The sequence below is a fragment of the Gopherus flavomarginatus genome, chromosome 3 (genome assembly GCF_025201925.1).
Source record: "Gopherus flavomarginatus isolate rGopFla2 chromosome 3, rGopFla2.mat.asm, whole genome shotgun sequence".
Classification (NCBI taxonomy): Eukaryota; Metazoa; Chordata; order Testudines; family Testudinidae; genus Gopherus; species Gopherus flavomarginatus.
Window position 1 is genome coordinate 154,077,097 of NC_066619.1, and position 21,694 is coordinate 154,098,790.

Genomic DNA, 21,694 nt, shown 5'->3' on the forward strand with positions numbered 1-21,694 from the left:
GCAGAACACTTGGCACTTCCTGTTTCCCTTGGACGCGAAGAGGTCCACACGGGGATAACCCCACCTCCGGAAGATGGAGAGGGCGACGTCTGGGCGAAGGGACCACTCGTGGGACAGGAAGGATCTGCTCAATCGATCCGCCAGCGTGTTCCGTACTCCGGGGAGGAAGGAAGCCATGAGGTGAATGGAGTGGGCTACACAAAAGTCCCAGAGTCGTATCGCCTCGTGGCACAGGGAGGAGGATCTGGTGCCGCCCTGCTTGTTGATATAATACATGGTCGTTGTGTTGTCGGTGAACACCGCGACACAGCGACCCTGAAGCTGATGACAGAACGTTTGACAAGCAAGACGGACCGCTCTCAACTCCCGCATGTTGATGTGTAGCCCCACCTCCTCCTGGGACCACAGGCCCTGCGTCCTCAGGGTCCCTAGGTGGGCCCCCCAGCCGAGATCTGAGGCATCCGTTGTTAGGGACACCGAGGGCTGAGGTGGGTGGAAGGGGAGACCCGCACATAACACCGACTGGTCTAGCCACCAGCCGAGGGAATCTATTACCCTCTGGGGGATTGTGATTAACATATCTAGCGGCTGTCTTGTCGGCCTGTAATGACTGATGAGCCACAACTGGAGAGGCCTCATGCGGAGCCGAGCGTAATCGGTCACAAAAGTACAAGCCGCTATGTGGCCTAACAGGGTTAGACATGTCCTCACTGACGTTAAGGGGGCTGTCCGCAGCCGTTGCACGATCGCCGACAAGGCCTGGAACCGCTGCAATGGCAGCAAGGCCCTGCCTACAGTGGCGTCCAGGACGGCCCCGATGAATTCCACCCTTTGTGTGGGAACCAGGGTGGACTTGTCTGTGTTTACCAAGAGGCCCAGAGTGGCGAACATGTCGGTGATCACGCGGACATGGCTGCAGACTTGTTGTTCCGACGTGCCCCGAATCAACCAATCGTCCAGATACGGAAACACGTGGATACGACTGCGCCGAAGCTGCGCCACCACAACTGCCATGCATTTCGTAAACACCCTCGGGGCCGTGGACAAGCCAAATGGGAGGACTGCAAATTGATAATGAAGAGACCCCACAACGAAGCGAAGGAAACGTCTGTGACGTGGCCAGATGGCAATGTGAAAATACGCGTCCTGCATGTCGAGGGCGGCGTACCAGTCTCCCAGATCCAGGGATGGGATAATGGTCCCCAAGGATACCATGCGGAACTTCAACTTCACCAGGTACTTGTTGAGCTCTCGCAGGTCGAGGATAGGCCTGAGGCCCCCCTTGGCCTTGGGGATCAGGAAGTAGCGGGAATAAAACCCCTTGCCTTTCTCGTTCTCCGGCACCGCCTCTATAGCTCCTTTGCCGAGGAGCGTCTGCACCTCCTGCCGAAGGAATTGCTCGTGAGAGGGGTCCCTGAAGAGGGACGAGGAAGGGGGGCGGGGAGGAGGAAATGAAACAAACTGCAGGCGGTATCCCGACTGCACCGTGCGTAAGACCCAGCGGTCTGATGTTATTAGGGACCACGCTGGGAGGAAAAACGAAAGGCGGTTGGAAAACGGGGGGGAAGGATCCATTGGGGAAACTGTTACTGCGCCCTCGGGCGCACCTTCAAAATGAAGGCTTAGGTCCAGGCGGGGGCTTAGAGGAGCCATGGTTCTGCCCCCCTTGGTTCCCCGAGTGCCTGCGCCTTCCGTTCCTGCCGCGGCGCCTGTTAAGGTCCTGCCGCTGGCGGAACTGGGAATACGGCCTGCGCTGTTGTTGTTGTTGCTGCGGCCGGAAGGGTCTGCGTTGCGTCACTGGTGTGTGCATCCCGAGTGACCGCATGATAACTCGGTTGTCTTTCAGACTCTTGAGTCTGGGGTCTGTCTTGTCCGAGAATAAGCCTTGGCCTTCGAAAGGAAGGTCCTGTATAGTGTGCTGGAGCTCCGGCGGAAGGCCAGAAACCTGCAGCCAGGAGAGGCGACGCATTGTTACCCCCGACGCGAGGGTACGGGCAGCCGAGTCCGCAGCGTCCAAAGAGGCTTGCAAGGACGTGCGTGCGACCTTCTTGCCTTCCTCCAAGATGGCCGTAAACTCTTGGCGAGCATCTTGTGGCAGCAGCTCCTTGAATTTATCTGCTGCCACCCAGGAGTTGAAGGCGTATCTGCTCAGCAGGGCCTGCTGGTTGGAGACCCTGAGCTGCAGCGCCCCAGCCGAGTACACCTTACGGCCGAGGAGGTCCATCCGCCTGGCCTCCCTGGATTTGGGGGCTGGAGCCTCCTGGCCGTGACGCTCTTTATCGTTTACCGATTGGACCACCAGGGAACACGGAGTCGGGTGCACGTGGAGGTACTCGTAGCCCTTAGAAGGAGCCATGTACTTCCTCTCGACGCCCTTCGCAGTGGGAGGAATGGAGGCCGGAGACTGCCAGATGGTGTTGGCGTTGGCCTGGATGGTTCGTACGAACGGCAGGGCGACTCTGGTGGGAGCGTCTGCCGAGAGGATGGTCACAATTGGATCCTCTATCTCCGAGACCTCCTCGGCTTGCAGACTCAGATTTTGAGCTACTCGCCTGAGGAGGTCCTGGTGCGCCCTGAGGTCCAGCGGGGGGGGGGGGGCTGTTGGAGGAGGTCCCAGCCACCGCTTCATCCGGGGAGGAGGATGAGGAGACCCCCGGCAAGAGAGTGTCTAACGGCGGGTCTCCTTTGGCCCTCGCCTCTACCTCAGGAGCCAAAGCGGAGTCTTGATGCTTGGACCCTTCCTCCCCATCCGGGGAGGGAGGGGGGCGAGACAACGAGGCTTCAGGTGCCCTGCGCTCCGCAGTCGCCGGCCTAGCAGGGAGCTGTTGGGGGCCCTGGGCCTGATGATATGCCCAGGGTGTCCAGAATCCCCATTGTTGCGGGCCTTGGTCCTGCTGTGGCGGATCGCTGAACAGCGCCGCCTGCCGGTCGGTGCCCAGCGCATACCCACTGTCCGTTAGCGAAGATACGGACGGCTGTCTAGAGGGCCATGGCGGGGCGGACCCTGGATGGTAAGGGTCTGCGCGGGCCGGCACGGACGATCTTCTCGGTGCCGGGGACCGGTGCCGGGAGTCATATCGGTGCCGGGACCGGGACCGGGTTCTGTCACGGTGCCGGGATCTGGACCGGTACCGGGCGCCGCTTCGGTGCCGGGATCGGGACCTGCCACCAGCTCGGTGCCGGGAGGTCGACCGGGACCGGGACCTGCCACCAGCTCGGTGCCGGGAGGTCGACCGGTGCGGCGAATGATGTCTGGATCGGCTCCTGGAATCGCGGTGCCGGTATCGGCGGCTGGAGACCGACCGCGATCGTCTTGATGTCGACCGGCGCCGCGAGTGCGACCGGTACCGCTGAGGGGAGCGGTGCCGGGACTGCGAGCGGCGGCGGGATCTGGAGCGACCGTGGCGTCGGGACCTGGATCGAGAACGTGAGTCCCGAGACGGTGCCGACATCATAGGCTTGCCTCTGGACACGACCCGCACCGGAGGTACCGGGGGTGGCAGCTGAGTGGGCTCAGTCATGGCTATGAGGTCCCGTGCCGAGGCGAAGGTCTCTGGTGTGGATGGCACCACTATCTCAACCCCAGATGTCATGGGGGAGCTTGGCGGCACCGGACTCGACGGACCCGCCGGGCCCGGAGTCGACGGTGCCGGCGGCGCCGCGGCCGATGTTGTGGCCGGGCGCTCCAGTCGGGTCTGCCTGGCCGGAGTAATAGACTTCGACGGCCTAGGCTCTGTCCCCGGTGCCGGAGAAGGTCGGTGCCGGGGAGTCTTCTCGGTGCCGGTGCGATCCGGTGCCGGCGCCGAGATCACGGCCTGCGAAGCCGCCGGGTCAAGTGCCGCCTCCATAAGGAGAGTCCGGAGTCTTTGATCCCTCTCCTTCTTTGTCCTTGGCTTAAAAGCCTTGCAGATGCGGCACTTGTCGGATCTGTGCGATTCCCCCAGGCACTTCAGGCACGCGTCGTGGGGATCGCTGGTAGGCATGGGCTTCTTGCAGGCCGCACACTGTTTGAAGCCTGGCGAACCAGGCATGAGCCCGGTGCCGGGTGCCGGGAAGGGCTAAGCCCCCGGCGAAGAACTATTTACAAACTACTTAACTACTACTATCTACACTTAACAATCTAATTAACAACTACAATAGTGCTAGAGATAACGATAGAGAACAAGGAGAGCTAGGGACGTGGAGGACAGCTATGCCGCGCTCCACAGTTCCAACGACCGACACGGCGGTAAGAAGGAACTGAGGAGCGGGTGGGCCGGCAGGGATATATATTGGGCGCCATGGCGGCGCCACTCCAGGGGGCGACCTGCCGGCCCACTGGAGTTGCTAGGGTAAAAAGTTTCCGACGAACGTGCACGCGCAGCGCGCACACCTAACTGGAATGGATGTGAGCAATCACTCGAAGAAGAACCATTCTTTATACATGGCCCGTCTGCTTCCCTGTTACTCTCGAAATGAGGAAATTTGGGCCTGCATTGTTTGTATGAGTTTGAAATTATTTCTAACCTGCATGTTGTCTGTAGCGTCACCAAGCAGACCTCCAAAAGTGATAGCATTGGTCACTGTGGCCAGGTAGATGAAGAGAATGGCTGAAAGAGCTTGGATATTTAAAGCATCATAGAAGTCACTGGCGAAGACAGGTAGTTTCCTCTTTACGTCTTTGATTAAACCACCACAAAATCTGAGGAAATAAGATTAGGCAAGAGAAGAAGGTGGAAAAAAAAGTCTTACAATAACATTTACTATGATGAGCAACTAATCAGGGACATTATCAAAAATGAGAGGCTATGCAATCTGAAAGGATATGGGTCATTGCAGTTATTTCTACACAAGGCATAAATTGATGGGTGTTTGAGTCAGATAACTGCTAAATGGAAAATGCTTCAACATATTTACCAAAAGTAGAATTGGGATCAAGCGGTAAGAGGGGATCACAAGTCCAGTGGCTCCACCTTGATTTGGAGGGCAAGGGAAACTCAAGCCATAGGAAGCACGTTCTTTTTAAATAATAAGGAACTGAAGAGAATTTGGTTTGTACACATTTCCGCTGGGCATTGTACAGAGAACAGGGTAAGTAACTTCACACTACAAGAGTGACTTTGGTACTGATGCCCATTGTCGTCAATCATCCACTGCTGGCATGAGAAGCACAAATCTCACTTCTTATCCTCTCTGTCATATAGTCCACCAACACCACAACCTCATCGGTATAATTGCATTTGACCCATCTACCTTCCAAACTATTTACTGATTGGAAGATAACAAATCTGTAACATTCTCAGGCAACTCAGACACAGAACATTAAAGAGATATGATCACAGACAAGCACAGGATTACTGTTATGGTTCTTTATGACAACATGAATTTCTTGCCTTTCTAAGAAGGAACATTAACTAACTTGTAATAACAGGTTTTCAGCTTTATTTTTTTTTAATACCTGCAAACATTCCAATAATGTTTTAACTGATATCTGACTTATAACCTTAACATTATATCTCAGCAAAGTTTTATATTTGGGAATAGTCTTGGAATCTCAAAGCACTTTACAAAGCCCCATGTTACTAAGAAATAGTAATAGCCTGGAACCATCATCTCAAAAAACTGAGGAATGTTACTTCGGCTTCCCATCCAGTGTGGCAGTCTAATGAGTGGGAAAAGAGAACAGTTTTAGATATCTCCCTGAGCTACACATCTCAATTACAGTAACACACTACATTGACACTGTGTTGCTGAACTGAACCGGGCCTAACTCTACATTCTGTTTAACATTAGTTTGATACCAATGTAACTCCATCAAAACCAATGGTGTTCACTGGCACGAAACCGAAGTAACAGAACAGGGAATCAGGCCTCATGTGACATTATCTTCTCAGCTTCTGTTCTATTAAATCTCTCGTTTGGGCTCTTCTACATTGTAACAGGAATGTCAGGAAACAGGATCTCTCTTTTATTGACAATTGATGGCTTTGAACATTTATTTTATAAATGTGTGATAGCCTGCAAACAGCTAAAACATTTCCACAAATATGAATGGAAAAGAATTGGTATTTAGGATGTATGCACTTCATAATGATCAGCGTAATTGCACACCTTCATAGGCCAAGCATTTCACAAGTGACTAGCAATTCGGGGGTTCTCATTGTTTGAGTCTCCAAGCTAAGACACTTTGAAGGGGTCAGAGTTACAGAAGGCTGGTGCTCAGGATCCTTTAAAAGTTCTCAAAAAAAAATCACAGGTTACTTCTGAAAATGGCAGCCACGTGCATAGCAGGTGAGAGCAATATTAAAAGATGCACAGTTAAAGGAGCTAAAAGGGCAAAGCATCATGCTGAACAAATCAGACAATTTGTCACTGACCTGCCAGTTCGTTGTAGTTCTTCAGTGTCACCATGGCCCCCACCTCCATGGCCCGCATCATGAGGCGTGTCTCCATTCATCTGTACATTCTCCCCACCCGAATACATGTTTTTCCTATGCAGAAAGACAAGTCACACTGAGGATTCACTGTGTTCCACGCTGTAGGACAAAAATCTATACTCAGCTCCATCACACCAGCCTTATAGGTCATGTCCTTTCTGAAGTGGTGGCACATTAAACACCACAGAATGCTCCTGCTATACAAGCAGCCAGGCCGGCATGCTGCAGATAAGGGATTAACTCTTTCCATATTGGAAGCTGTAAAATAAAATTCAATATTGAGCTTAACTACAGTTACAAATGGCTTGCTGTATTAGGACACAGATTCTTCCAAAGTAGTGCTGGTACAAGTACAGTGCTGCAGGGACATTCCCCACAGGGATATTAGCAAAGACCTGAAATTACAGGGTAACTCAACATTCTCAGACATTGCTTTCAGGCACATTCTCTTCTACCGTGTCATGTGGAAAATTCAATGCTAAGGGGAAAAAATGACGACTCCTCTGCTCCCTTCCTATTCCTCCCCTTCCACTGCACTGTTTGCACTTGCAACCCTCATTCACCTGCTTTTGTTCCTCAAGCTTGGAGAGTAAATGCTCTTTAAAAATCTTGGCCAAGCATGTCTTCCTCAAGATACTCAACCCCAGTTGCCCTGCACTCTCATATAACTGAGAACAGGAGCCAGCCCTGCTTACATAAACATCACTTGCTTTAATGAAACACAAGGTCTTGGGTTCAACTTATCGCACTCCCTTCATCTTCTCTAGTTAACACGCCGGCCCAGGATATCTTACTCTGTTGTTACGGACATGAGCCCTGCTACTCCCTGCTGTTACCTTTTATCAGAAGATGGGAGAGATTTGGGGGGCTCTATCCTGATGGTAGGGTCCCACTCCCCAGGTGGAAGCACAATGACTTCATCCAGGAACTCATCGATTCCAGCGATCAGGTCCTGCCTGTCTTTGGCTTTATAGGCAATGTCATGGAACACCTGCAGGAGAAGCAAAAATCTCAATGCAGCAAGAGTTTTACCATTTTCTACAGCCAAGACTTACAACAGATCTTTCAGAAAAGCTTTAATAGACTCATACTCAATACACTACAAAAAATATAAATTAATTTATAAATAAATTAATGGAGATATACCTATCTCCTAGAACTGGAAGGGACCCTGAGTCCAGCCCCCTGCCTTCACTAGCAGGACTGATTTTGCCCCAGATCCCTAAGTGGCCCCCTCAAGGACTGAACTCACAACCCTGGGTTTAGCAGGCCAATGCTCAAACCACTGAGCTATCCCTCTCCCCACTGATATATATATCAGTGGTACTTGAGCCAGTCAGATATGAACCTCAGAGCAAAGCTGGCCAATGTTTTTTGAACAAAAAGATTTTAAAACAAAAATGGCTTTTTAAAAAAAAAAATTGCTCTCCCCCACCAAAAAAACATGACTTTCTTGACATGCTTTGTTTTTAACAACATTTTTATGAAAAATGTTAGCAAAATTTTTCATTTGCCACAAAGCCAGTTTTCAGTAGCCAAAAACTTTCAACAAACATTTCAGTAATGCTTTGTGCGGGGTCGGGGAAAAGTCATTCAATTTTAACAAGTCACTAAAAATGTCAAGAAACCAAAAAAAAAAAAGAGGGGGGGGTCAGTTCTGAACCCTATGAAACAGAAATAACTTCAGCATTTTTAATGAAATGTCTTCTGGCCACCTCTACTGATAGAGTCAGAGAGTTTAAGACCAGAGAGACCACCAGGATCACAGGCCACCAATACCACCCAGCATCCGCACACTAAACCCAACACCTGAAACTAGACTAGAGTATTACAGCCCACAGGAGACTAAACTACTGTGGACCATATGCAGAGAACAGAAGGGACTGAAGTGAACCAGTGTCAAAGGTCCCTGCAACACAGGGAAATAATTTAGTGAGACATACCAAGTTGGGCCAACTGGAAGTAAACGAGTGAGGCTGAAGCCAGTGGTTAAACAGAGACAAAAGAATACTAAGATTTATTTTCATAAACGTATTTTGAACCTTTCAAAATGACAATTCAGGTTGGGGGGGGGTGATCAGCATATGGAAGCACTTGAAAACTAGTGGACTTTAAAGAGGCATTGGAGGAAGGAGAGAGAGGACACTTGGTGCATGGGAAATTAGGAGATTGTCTTTCTTATATTCCGCCCCTGTGCTCGGAACAGAGTTTGAAGTGGGTGAATGAAACCAAGGGAATTGTCAGAGAACAAAGGAGCACAAGAAGAAAGAAAATGCTAAGATGTTGGTGAGATACAGTTGTGCAGAGCCCAAGAGACACTGAGAAGAATGTTTAACTTATGTAGATAGTATCATATCACATTATTGGTGTGTATTATTAGAAAGTAATTAGTAGGTACAGAGGGGTAATGTGCAATTATTAGTTAAAGCAGTGCTCTCAGACACAGGGCAACACATGGTGGGTGTAACTATTTCGACAATAAGATGCACTGTCAGAGTTGCTGTGGGGTACCTGTGATCTTGGAATTTGAATAAAAAAGCACAGTTTATAAAGTAACTCCAATGTATTTGAAAAAATTACAGATTACAGGGAAAGAAGCAGGAAAGAAACACGTTCTAGTTCTACACATTTACAGAAGTGTGGAGGCAGATTAAATAATTAAGAAGAGGAATTTAAAGATAATCAGAATTTGATATATACACAAAGTCAGCACTCATGGATCCATCACCCAATTTGCCATCCAAAGTAGCCTCATGCACGGTACTGGTATGTGGAACCCAAAAAGTTACTATACAGCTAAAGAAGAGGATGGCTACCATCTAGGTTGACGAAACAACAACAGAAAACAATTGGACACTGTATGCAAAGATGCCTACCTCATCCGACATCAAAGTGGCAATGGATCGACCAATCTCATGGTAGGACTTCGCTTTTCCCTTCGGACCCAGCAAAATGAACAGGAATCTGACCAAAAACAAACGGACTATTACCGTCCAGGATAGCAAACTGTATCATTTACTCATTGTACCATAAACTCGTCTACAATCAATAAACAGCGCGAACACAGAGATTCATCTTTACAAGGATCATACTGTAGTAGTTAGAGATGCAATCCATTCCACTTCCTGTAAAACACACTGGATATAATCAGATATTAAGAGTGAGATTTTCAAAAGGAATCAGCATCCACTTAACTGCTCCCACTGAAGTCAGTGGTAAAACTCTCTGACTTCAACAGGACCAGATTTAGGCCAGCACTGGGCACATTTGAAGACTTCACTCCAAACCCACAACGCAGTTGTATTTCATTAAAAAAAAACCCAAGGTGAATCTTGTTTCAGTGTACAGTAAATTCAAGTAAAAGTTGCACAAAATACAAGGAATCTAGGAAAAATTGCAAAATGCATTATTTTGAGCTTGGATTTTCAGAATTGCAGAGTCACCACTGCTCCCACTGATTTCAACAGGAGCTCAGTCCCCTTCATAGTCAGGCCATTGGCCCATAGGAGGAATGAGACTAGGCCTTTGTGTCAACAGCTTAACTAGTGTACGTCTCCCTCTGAGATTCACACACTTCAGTTAATCAAAACTTGCTAACCTAGCAAATTAGGGGATCAAATTCTTCCTTCAGTTATGCGGTCCTTGGAGTCTTTCCCCTAAAGACCTAGGCCACCACTACACACAGACACCTTGGCTCAGCTGTCACTCAGGTTTCTTTGTATTTTCTTCATCAAACCAGTGCTGTGATGGCACTACACAGAGGGGTCTAGCGACCAGCAGTAACTCCTGCAACCTAATTCATGAGCCAGGTGCAGGCAGCAGCTAAAATGTGATACTCCTCAAAATGCCCAGAGACCAGGAACATGTACTGCTCACGTGCAGATACTGTCCAAGTGTGATATAGCCCAGTGACTCCCAAACTGGGCTCTGCAGACCCCTGGAAGTCTGGAAAGCCCTTGCTAATGGTCTGGCTGGTCACACAGTGCTGGCCCTTTTTTATTTCCAATTGCTAAATTCTCTTAGAAGGACAGCTACATTAAATACTTCCCCAACATTATTCCTATTCCTAGCTAATTCTGTCAACGATGGGAGTTTTGCTGCAATGGCTGGGGAAGGGATGTAGAGAGTCTCTCTCAATTTGTGAGACCCAAGCAAGGCAGAGTTCTAGCCCCTATGCTCCACGAGGGGTTCAGAAACTGCTCACTCCCTTATCCCTCAGAGCTCACCTGTTCTCCCCAAAAGGGTGAGACCACAACTCTCCTCATCCATCAGCCAGCAAAACAGACTGGCCTCCTTAGGTCTCCTTAGAAGGAGAGCAGCAGGCATCCAGGCAAGCTAGAAGGGCAGTGGGGGTGGGGTGGGGTGAGGGTATTTTTGTGATGGGAAGAAAGTGTTTTAATTTCTTAAATTTATTAAAAACAGTATCCTTGAAAATATCTAATATTTCCTTTCTAGAGCCATCAATCCCACAGAGCTCAGAAACACACTGCACTGCATTTGCCTATCAGTGCATCTCTGAGGATGAAATATCTGTAGGATTCAGCATACAGGACAGCTACTCATGTGTGAAGGAAAAGTATTCTTTTAAATCAGCCTTTAGTTCTTAATAATTTAGCTAAACTGATCAAGCCTGGCATGCCTTGTGTTCCTGGTGGGAATACACAATACAGCCTTGCTGATAGTAAATGCTTCACAGCCACTGTTCATGGCAGATATTCATGCAGATGGATTATTTTTAATTTACATATACTGCAGGGATCACTATCTACAATATACTAAGCGTTAATCCTTTATTTGATACCTGTTAGACAACAATTGCTTATTACTATGTACACACCTACTTGATAATATCTTCAATATGAAATCATTGCTCTTTAGCTTCTCTGCCTTTGCTTCTAATCACTGATCGTGTATTTTGAATGATCATCCAGCAAGCTCAGGCTGCTGAAGCTGAGGTGCTAACAAACACGACCTGCTGACCTGTTATCTAGGTCTTGTGGCCGTGTTTTTATTTTTAAAAGGTGCCAGACTGACAGCTGTCTATCCACGAACAGCCACAGTCCAGGCAGCAGGAATGTCAGCTTCCTACATTCACCCTGCCCCTGTAGCTCATCCATGAATGATCTGGGTCACAGCTGAGCCATGGAAGGGTAGTTCAATCCCCAGGCCTGACCACTGGCATCTCCACTGTTTGCCCATTCATTTTGATGGCAGTTTTGTGATATGACCACCTATTTAACGACAACTGATTTGAGACAATGCAGGTCAGACAACGCCAATCTGGCATCCAATGCAATCTTGATATGAAAGATGCTGTTATCCAGTTACTAATCCACTCCCTTAGATCGTTGCAACAGAAGACAAGACAGGAGATCTGTTTTTAGGATTTCAGTTTACTAAGAGCATGGGAATTATTGCAAAAGACAACTTTCAGCAACTCCTGTGTCTCACGCTGGGTTTGATGGAGAAACACTCCATAGCAGTGCAAATCAAGCAAATTATGTGCACTGTAAATCCAGTCTGTCTGGAAAATGGGCCATACAAAGGCACCACAGCCATATTACTGCCCTGCTCTCTAGCAAGAGATTAAGGACCAAACTCAGCTTGGTGTAAATGGGCACAACCCTCATGCATCTCAGTCAACTCCAGAGATTTTGGTGCTGAAATTAAACCCAGTTTGCTGGAGGGATACATGAGGGGTCAGGTGCTATGCCTGCTTATGCTAAAGAATGTGGACTGAAATCTCTACTAAATGGCATAAGGAAGCATCAGAGCTCAATGGATGGGGAGTGAGGGGGAAATGTACTTGTGAGGAGGTGTCGTCTCCCCACAGTGGGTTGAGGCAAGAGTGAGCCACAGTGTCCTAGGGCCAGGCTTGCCTGCAATCGCTGTGTGGTAGCTGCTAATCCAGGAGGCAGGGCACTCCATATATAAAATATCCATGGCAGAGCAGGAAGTATCACAGGGTGAAAGCCAGGGCTGCCCACACATGAGGAGAATCCCTCTCCCCTCAAAGCAGGAAAAAGCCAAACGCTGGGATTTCTCTAAGGGTTAAAGGCGGTTACGTCAGAAAAGGGTGCTGTTTTCTGGTTTGTTTCACTGTTGCTATTTATTTTGTTCCCTTGATCAACAGAGTGATTGCACATGCCTCCTTAGAGGATCGGAAAGGCCAGCTGGGTTAGTTTTCCCATCAGAAACCGCTGGACGCTGGACTGGACGCTGCTTGATGGCTGGGATGCTATTTGTTATTGATCTCTGGGAGAAGGAAATGAAGACTCCAGACAGGTGAAGTCTTTTGTTTTTCCCTCCTTCACCACACATGATGATTCATTGTTTGGGCACCTTGTCAACATACCACCAGGAAAGCAACCGGTTGGGTGGCATACAGAAGCAGAGACTGAGAAATGTAAACCCTTGTTGCCAAGAGTCAGGATTTCCCAGAGAACGCCCCAAAGCTGGAAAAGTTCCAGTGAGCCACAGTCATTGGGATGACGCTGATATCCTGAACAATGCGCAAGACACAGATTGTGTCTACACTTTAAAAAAAAAAATCAGACAAAGAAACGGCTGATCTCGTTATTAACCAATTAACTGGGACTCTGGAGATCAAGGCTCAACTGCCACAAGCTTCTTGTGTGATTTTGGAGAAGTCACTAAATTTCAGGTAAGGTTTCAAGGCATAATAATGATGCAGAATCACAGGTTCGACTATGTAGTTCTGTACTGATAACCCCCGCCCACATATCCGTAAAACTCCTCTCGGTGTTTCTTTACCTTCTCCCCCATCTTAATGCTGCAGAGGGGGGAGATCTGAAGGTCATCTGCAGAATTTTAGTCTAGAAGCTTCATTAAGACCCACCCAAGTCATTAGCGTAAACGTGGTGAATAAGTGCTTGTGAAAGTGAGAAATTCCTAGCACTGTAGACTTAAAATTAATGACTAGAGACCAAAATGAGCAGAATAGACATGATTTTAAAAGCCTGGGAAATCACGTCTGTAATGGACAGACACAGCACAGGGTGAAGGGCCGATGATGCCTCATGGAAAACGTTGAAAAATATCCTATTGCAAAACAGCTGTAGTTACAGTTCCTCATCTGGATTTCAATTCCCTGTTTTTTAATGCCAAGGATGGTAAGATGGCATAAGAACAGGGTCTTTGTTCAGACCGAGCTCATGGGCTTTTGCTGCTTTCTTTTAAACAAAGATTCCGTTTTCATGTAAATATTCTTAGTAACGAAGCCTAGGCAGAGTGATTTCTAAATAGAAAAATCTTTCAAAGATTTCCATTAAGCATCAGCTGCTCTGTAACTAAACATTAGTCTGAAATCAAAAGCAAACAACAATTAGAGGCAATAAAAAAGGGAACACAGAGCCATCAGTCTGCCCGATACATTTTACTGTATGGGTTATTTAGAGTGTGTTTGTTCTACATTTCCAAAGGAACATGAAGGAAAGCAATGAGGATGAAGGGGTGCACAGAATACTAGCCTTTCAACCTGCGGAGAGCTCAGTGCAAAGCCTACCTCTAAACCATAAGATGTTGGTGCTTGTATCTTCCTCCTCAACAAATGATGCCCTACCCCCTTGAAAAGTCAAAGCTGATATGTTGTCCATGGGAATCAAGATTAATTTGCTTTAAAAGTGGAAGCACTAAGATGTCTAACATACTTTTCTGAGTAGCCTTGTTATGTCATCTTATTACTAGGAACTTTTTCTTTTCCCTCGCTTTCCCCAAGGTTATTTATGACCTTCTCTACTTGAGTCAGACTTCAGATTATGCCCATACAGCAGGATCCAGCTCCCTTCAAGTTCAGTGGAGCAGGATGAGGCAGGATCCCTGACTGTAAACTCCGCGGGGGCAATCACTTGTGTCTATGAAGCACTCAGCATATTTATGGATGCTCAAGAAAAACAGGCTAATTAATTAAGAGAATAAGAAGCAATGAGTGGGTCAGCTGGTAAATAAATTTCCAATTATAACACTACAAAATTATACAGACACTCTAAATAAATCAGCACTCGCAGTTCTAGACCAACATTTTCAAATCTGGGAGTTTAAAATTAGGCTTCTGCATGTTTAGCCTCTTAAATAGAAGTGGGCTGATTTTTAGAGGCACGGGGCAGCTGCAGCTCCCACTGCAATCACCAACTGGTCTCAGGCTGCAGTAACCCGTACAGTGAGGGCATGTTTGCACAGCAATGTAAGCCCAGATAGGGTTACTTTGACTCGAGTCAGCGTACTGCAGTATGGACATCAGGGCCCTAGGTTCGAGATGGGTCAGAAAATCCTTAACCCAAGGTTAAAATGCAATGAAGATGCTCAAGTCCAGGGTTCCCTGATGCCGGTCAGCTGACTCGAGTTCCACTAACCCTAGGTTTACATTGCTGTGTTGGCACAGCTGCAGCCCAGCTCCTCAAAAAAAAAAAGGCCACTTTATGTACAAGACTAAATATGGCTTGAGGAGGTCTAAGTTTGAGCACCAACGTTTGAAAATTTTGGCTGCGGTTTTTATCAGATAACATAACAAGGGAAACCTAAATTAAAAAAAAAAAAACAGAAAAGGTTCCACCTATTGCACCTTTTAGGATCTGAGAGTTCTGAAGTGCACTTTACAGCAGACATGTTCACTGCACAGGGAGGTTAGAACAAATGACCGAATGATGAGGTAGTCCATCATAGCCAATGTGGGCCCTTCTGGGATTTCCTTTATTGGATTTTACAGGATGCAACCACTGCAAATGGCTCTTCATTCCTCACAGAAGCACGTTAATGAGCCTCCCTACTCTGATTACAGCTAACATTTGGTTTGGAGGACAGCAAATGGATAATAATATTTCCTGGAAAAAATGTGAACATGGAAGGATGTATTGTTTTCAATAACACTCTGGAATAATTTCATGAGGTTATTAAGCTTCTCTACATCCAACTTCGGCTCTCACTTCAGAACAAAGGATGTCTAATTTTACCTTTACTGAGAAACAATCAGACATGTATTTAAAAAAGAAATAAGCAGGATCAGACTAGTGACTGAAGTACTGAAATGTACAGTACCCAGTAACGCTGAGACAGCAAAAACAGTTATTGCTAAAAATAATCCACCCTATTTTTTCCAATGTATTCCTTAAAAAATACCCCAAAATATAAATAAATTAAACATATTCAAACATTTCTTAGCATTTCCATCCTAATGCTCCAGTGACATAGATTTCAGACATGCACACTGCAACGCGGTTAATAAGCAATGTTACCCAAACATCAGACACAGATCAATCTCTTTGAGCCCAGTTCATGACAATTACTTACAAGTTGCCACTTACCCATGATTATTTAACTTGAATATGGGCAACTTTGATTCCGTGTATTTCGAATCTTAGTAATACATGTTTATAAACTTTAGACCTGTGGACTTTTGACAGATTTATCTTCCCATATCAGTTTTATCTTGTGCCTTAATAGTTTGTTATTCTTTGCTCATGTAAGTACTTTATGTCTCCTCTTACAAGGTTCAATATAATATATATCTCCTCTAACTTTCTCAGCACTGTGCAAATATTACTTTCATCATATAATGGACACACATTAAAAAAATTTTAATGTTCAAGTAAAAATAAGTATTTGCATACTCATACTTAAGAAATTACCAGGACATTTCAAACTCAGTTTTTACAGTCAATGTAAACTAAATCTGTACACTGATATTAAAACATATGTATGTTGTCAGGTGCTAATATGTAATGGCATTAAGTGGTAATGGTATATATATAGTAATAAATATATTTCAGTAATATATATTAATGAAGCACCCCTGCTAGCGAGGTGGAATTGAAAAAGAACATTGTGATAGAACCGAAATTCCATCTGTATGCAGCCTGTTCTTTTCGTTATAACTTTATTATGCTTCATTGGTAGTTTAAGTATATTTTACTATATACTTTTCATACTAATTACTTTCATGGTTTCTATCTAGAATACACAAAAAATGCAGTACATGTATCTAAGGTTCTACACTTTTTTAAACTGACATTGCCATGTATTGCATAGAGAAATAGTATGTAACTGCATCACTAAAGACTGTATTTTTATGCATATGACTAGACTTTTAACTGTCATATATTCAATTTTGTGAGTTAATGGCCCTGATAATGCCAATGTTTATGCATATGCTTTATTTTAAACATATGAGCAATCTCATCCACATACTTGAAGTTAAGTATGTTCACATTTACAAGATCAGGGCTTAAATTTCTAACACAAAAAGGGACATGGTTACTTTAAAAAAAAAAAAAATCACACTTCTGCCTGAAAAATCTGCGCTCCTTGTAATAACAAGTAACACCTACAATGATTATTATTGAAAGATTTTGTCCAATTTATTCACTTTTCATATAGGATAGCACTTTTATATTCTTTTTAATAATGCCAGAATTTCACCCTTTGCATCTTGTCAGTTTCACTGTCCCCCATTTATTTTTTAGGGTCCTTTGAGACAACAAAGGAGAAAAAAGCATTTTTAAGAAGAAAATGTACTTATACAACCAGAAAAAATACCAGAGAATTCAGGAATGAGCGTAGTACTTCCTTCCATTCCCCCCCCCCCCGACTAGATTTCAAGTTAATAGTGTCCCTTTACTGCTACATTAATCAGTGTTTATGTACATTCACAGATTAGATATTACAACAAATCCAAGATCTCATTATGAGAGAAGGGGTGATCTGTAAGCTAAGTTCTGATAGTCTTGGCAAAATATATAAATCCACTGCAAGTTACATTACAGAAAGCAATGGAGATGGTTCCCTTTTGGAATGGTGTCATTATTTTAAAGGTGAAAACACTTTTCTGATTCACGTTGCATGCTGAGGGAGACTCTCTTACCGGGTAGGAACAGGGACTTCAGTCAGAGCACCCAGCATAACTGCCTGCTGCAGCCGGACGAAGGCAATGAAAGGGTTTTCCAAGAAGTCTACCTCACCAACCAACACATTGGAGGCCTCAGCATCACGGGGCAATTTCTTCATAAACTTATTCTTCAGCTGTGGCAGTGAGAGGAAAAAGGGGGGAAAAAATTGATTCTCTCATTAGGCAGATTAATATGAATATATAATCAAACTAATCCAATTTTAGCCCCTCTCCTGTAACAGTACCATGATCTTTAAACATCCACCTGAACGTATCACCAACACTTCTTTGCAGCCAATATCTAATACAGCTATGTTCTTTTATGTACTGGAACATAGACACGCACACTGTTCTTTGTATGACCCACCCTGACCCACTCACAGCTGTCAAGCAGAGGTAAGACTGGGAAAAAACACCCCCAGTGGTAGTATCTTCCCCCCCCCACACACACACAAGCTAAAAGAAGTCAGATATTTCTCCCCACTAAAACAGTTAGCAATGCTACCATAAGGGTAGAGAGCCACGATGCTACTGGATTAATGGGGACAGGTCATGCCTCTTTCGGTTATAGTTTCTCTGAACCTTCTAGTTTCAGGACGACAGCACTGCATCAGGTCACCTTCAAGTTCTCATTGCAACCATAAGGGTTAGAGACTTAACAAATGACACCCTACATTCTGTGGGATCGGACGGCACCAACGGGGACTATGGCCCATTTCTACCTCTTTGTAGAACCCGTCAGTATTCATATAGTATATATTCCTCTGTCCCTTGCACAGTGTGAAAGCATTAATGGAAGAATGGAGCACTATTAGCCTACCTAGGACTTTTAGCAGCAGAGCTGTCATGTGGATAACCCTGATTTCCCCAACCCCATCTTTCCAGAGCCATCCCATTCACTGACCCACTGGGAGCTGTGGCAGCTACTGCAGGAGTTTTTTGTAACAGCTCCACTGGTCCCCAGTCCCTAGGGTGGAGTGCTGAAGCAAGCAGGAGGCTAGCTGGCAATTGCCCTCCACGCTCCCCAATGCCCTCTGCGGTCTCAGTGCAGGGCAGAGAATAGCGAAGAGGCAGATGGGACGGGAGCAGTTGTTAGAAGCAGACAGTGCAGCATCCACCCATAGGCTTATCGTATGGGGAGGTGGGAAAGACATGTGGTCTACTTCCCCCATGACTTTAAGGGACCGAGGAGAACAAAGGCGCACTCAACTCTGGGGAGGGAAGGGGTGCAGGGACCAGAGACGATATTACCTCTGGGGAGGGAGAATTTGAGAGAGGAGAGAAGTAGGAGGACTGGGTGGGGGAAGGCAGAACAAGAGAAAGATGGGGAGGGATTCATATGTTTCCATGGGATGCCGAGGAGGAAAAGTCCCATTTTATTGAAGGAAGCAAGATGTTCAAACACCTGCCATTCTCCCCCAGACACACCGGAAAGGGGGAGCAAGCCCCTGGCCCTTCCTCCAGTGAAGACCGAGTTTACCAGTTCTTGAGTACAGGTTGGCTAGCGAGGCTGAACGATCAAAGGTCTCCCACACGTTGCCTCCTTAGCTTTGGATAAGCATCGAAACTTCTAGATATTAATCCATATCCCAAACTTTTGAAGGCTCTGCAAACAGTCCTATTAAATCACATTCTAATAGTGACTCCTCACTCTTCTACAGTGAGTCTCACCAGTAGATCTTAAAAGGGCTTTACAAAGGAAGTCACTATCAGTATCCTCATTTTGCACCCCAGAATGCACATAAAGCCCTCTGGGAAGCCGAGGTGAAGCTGTTAGAGATGGCAGGATTGGCAGAGACATTCACAATACTCCCATCTCCCCTATAACTGTTGTACTATCGTGTTGTGGTCTGTGTAATGCAAAACTCCTGCAGCTCCACCACTGGGAACAAACCAACCAACCAATCACAGAGTTATTTATTTACCCACCCACCCAGTAGCAGAGCTGCAGGAGTTTTATAATTTTATAAATACATAATCTGGAAAACAGTTTAGAAATTATCATATCCTGAGAAGTTTTGCTGAGGCTTCAGTTTTTTCAGGTGATTATTCCATTCATGTGATGCAGGAACTATTTCCTTTCTACTGTGCGATTACACTTTTTTATTTTTTATTTTTTTTAAAGGCAGAGCCCGCAGTGATGCCTAATCATCTCCCTGATGGAGTCTTCTTCAGTGGCTTTTAAAACTTTCTCAACCATTTGCCTTTTGATCTGAGATTTGCAGTGGTTAGTCTCGCCCAAGAGAGATCATTTTTCCCCCAGAGGCACAGGTTCAGCAAAAGCTACTCTTGACAATTGGCAGGGATGTGTCCTCCCGAGATTCCCAGCATGCCCTTTGGAAGCCCAATGAAAATCTGTTTGCATTTGGATGAATAAAAGGCTTTTGGAAACATACACTTTCCCTCACCCCGCTTTCACATGTTAACGGATTCACTCACTAACAATCTCCTAGCATTCTGTTGGCATAACACATGCCAGAGTGAGTCCACCAAGCAGAATTTCTCATTTGATGTGCAGGTGAGTATGGAATATTATCTGTGAGGGTCTGCACAGAATTACAGATGATATGCAAAGGTGCATATGTCAAGGTGAGGATGAAAATATAGGAGACAAGACCAGCTAATCCAGGGGTCCCCAACCCGGTGCCCGTGGGCACGCATCTAAATGCGCCCGTGTCCTGGCCGGCAATTGAGAATCCGCCGAAAGTGTTATTTCGGCGGCGACGCCTCTGGATGACACCGCTTGCCGCCAACAAGCGACGTCATCCAGATGCGTCGCTGCCGAATTTTGGTGGCATTTCAGCGAATGCTCAACCACTGCCACGGTCCTTCATCTGGCACCTGCCAGATGAAAAGGTTGGGGACTACTGAGCTAATCCATTACAAAACAGCCATGCCTACCCTCAATGAATTCATGTACGCTACAAAACAAAAACTCAACTTGTATTTAAGTGTCTACGTGATAGTGATCCCAGATATTTAAAAACAAAACTGTACATAACTATTATATCTAAAAGGCAGCAGATGTTAGGCAAGGACTGTTGTTCTTCCCCCATCCTTACCCTAATAATAGACACATTTCCCTTATTCCTGCCACATTATTTAAACATGAAAATAAACGCAGCCCAAACCCTATGAAAGCCACAGATGTCATTGTAGGTAGCACTTTAGCGATGCAACTAAAGTGTCCCCTGATGCTTCCATAACCAAGCAGACATCCATTATTTCTTAATCAAGCCATCACAGTTAATGTTTCATCCCACCAGAACAACTGCCAACTTGATGGATTCCATTCCCCCCTTCCTCTGGCTCAGAATACCTTCCTCTCTGAACCCAACTTCGCATGGAAGTTTCAAGCTAAATAAATACACTGTTAATGAGGAATATGTACTTCAAGCCACCATAAACACCACTCTGCCAAATCCTCAGCTGTTGTGAGTCAGTGGCGCTCTACTGACTTCAGCGGAGAAATTCATTTAATAGAGCTAAGACAATTTACACCAGTTGAGGATCGGGCCCCACTGCCTCCCAAAATCCCCAGGGTACATGTGAACAGCATGTTTTAATATTTATAAACAGGAAAACATTAAAAGCGCAGGGAAAACATGAGGCATATGCTAATTCCCCAAACCAAATCTCTGCTAGTTTTAAATTTAGGCTGCTAAATAATTCCCTGCTTGCTAAAGCAATGCTGGAAGAATCAACACATACACAGGAGTCAGGACATGCTCTGCTGAGGCCATCAAGGAATTGTTTCACTAGCCAGGGTTGAATTTTCAATTAGGCACAGTAGGCACATGCTTAGGGGTGCCTAAAAGTTGAAAGTAGGTTAAAAGTTTCATTTTTTACGGAAAAACACAAAGCTCAGCTGCAGGTGGGGGCACTGAGGATGTCATGCCTGGGGCGTGTAAGGTGTAAATCCGGCCCTGGGTTCTAGCTAGTCTGTAAATTCTGAAAGGCTTTACACTGCCAGGAAGGGGTGGGGAGAGGCAGTGAGCAGGGTTTACTGGTGCATGGAAGCACAGCATTTCCTGTAGGCTGGCCCTGAGGAGAATCCAACAGGGATAGACCTGCTGCTGGGTGGAGGAGCAGGCTCAGAGACTCCGTGCCTCTGATCAAGCAGCACAAATGAATACCTACTTCGCAGGTCTCTTTCTTCAGGCTTCCCTTTCCTTAGCACACAGGACATCAAACCTGTAAGAGATATCAAACCCCATCTCTCTCACAGTGATTCCATCACCCCACGGAGGAGTCGTGAGGAAATCAGAGTGGCTCAGGAATTAGGACCTGCGAATTGCTCCCAGTGGGGCTGTGCAACAGGGAGTTAGCAAAGCCATCTTTAACAAGTCGGATTTGGAACTAGTTTGTGCACCAGTTT

At 46.0% G+C, this 21,694-nt stretch overlaps 1 protein-coding gene across 1 annotated transcript in view; it reads right to left on the reverse strand.

The window, feature by feature from the left end:
* Positions 1-21,694, reverse strand: part of SLC4A4 (solute carrier family 4 member 4) — a 262,517-nt gene that overhangs the window by 86,902 nt on the left and 153,921 nt on the right. Inside the window, exons 6-10 of the mRNA XM_050945480.1 lie at positions 17,293-17,450; positions 9,293-9,380; positions 7,253-7,407; positions 6,357-6,470; positions 4,507-4,681 (exon numbers count right to left, since the gene is read on the reverse strand). Coding sequence (XP_050801437.1) covers positions 4,507-4,681; positions 6,357-6,470; positions 7,253-7,407; positions 9,293-9,380; positions 17,293-17,450 — 690 coding nt within the window. The remainder of the gene's footprint in view (positions 1-4,506; positions 4,682-6,356; positions 6,471-7,252; positions 7,408-9,292; positions 9,381-17,292; positions 17,451-21,694) is intronic.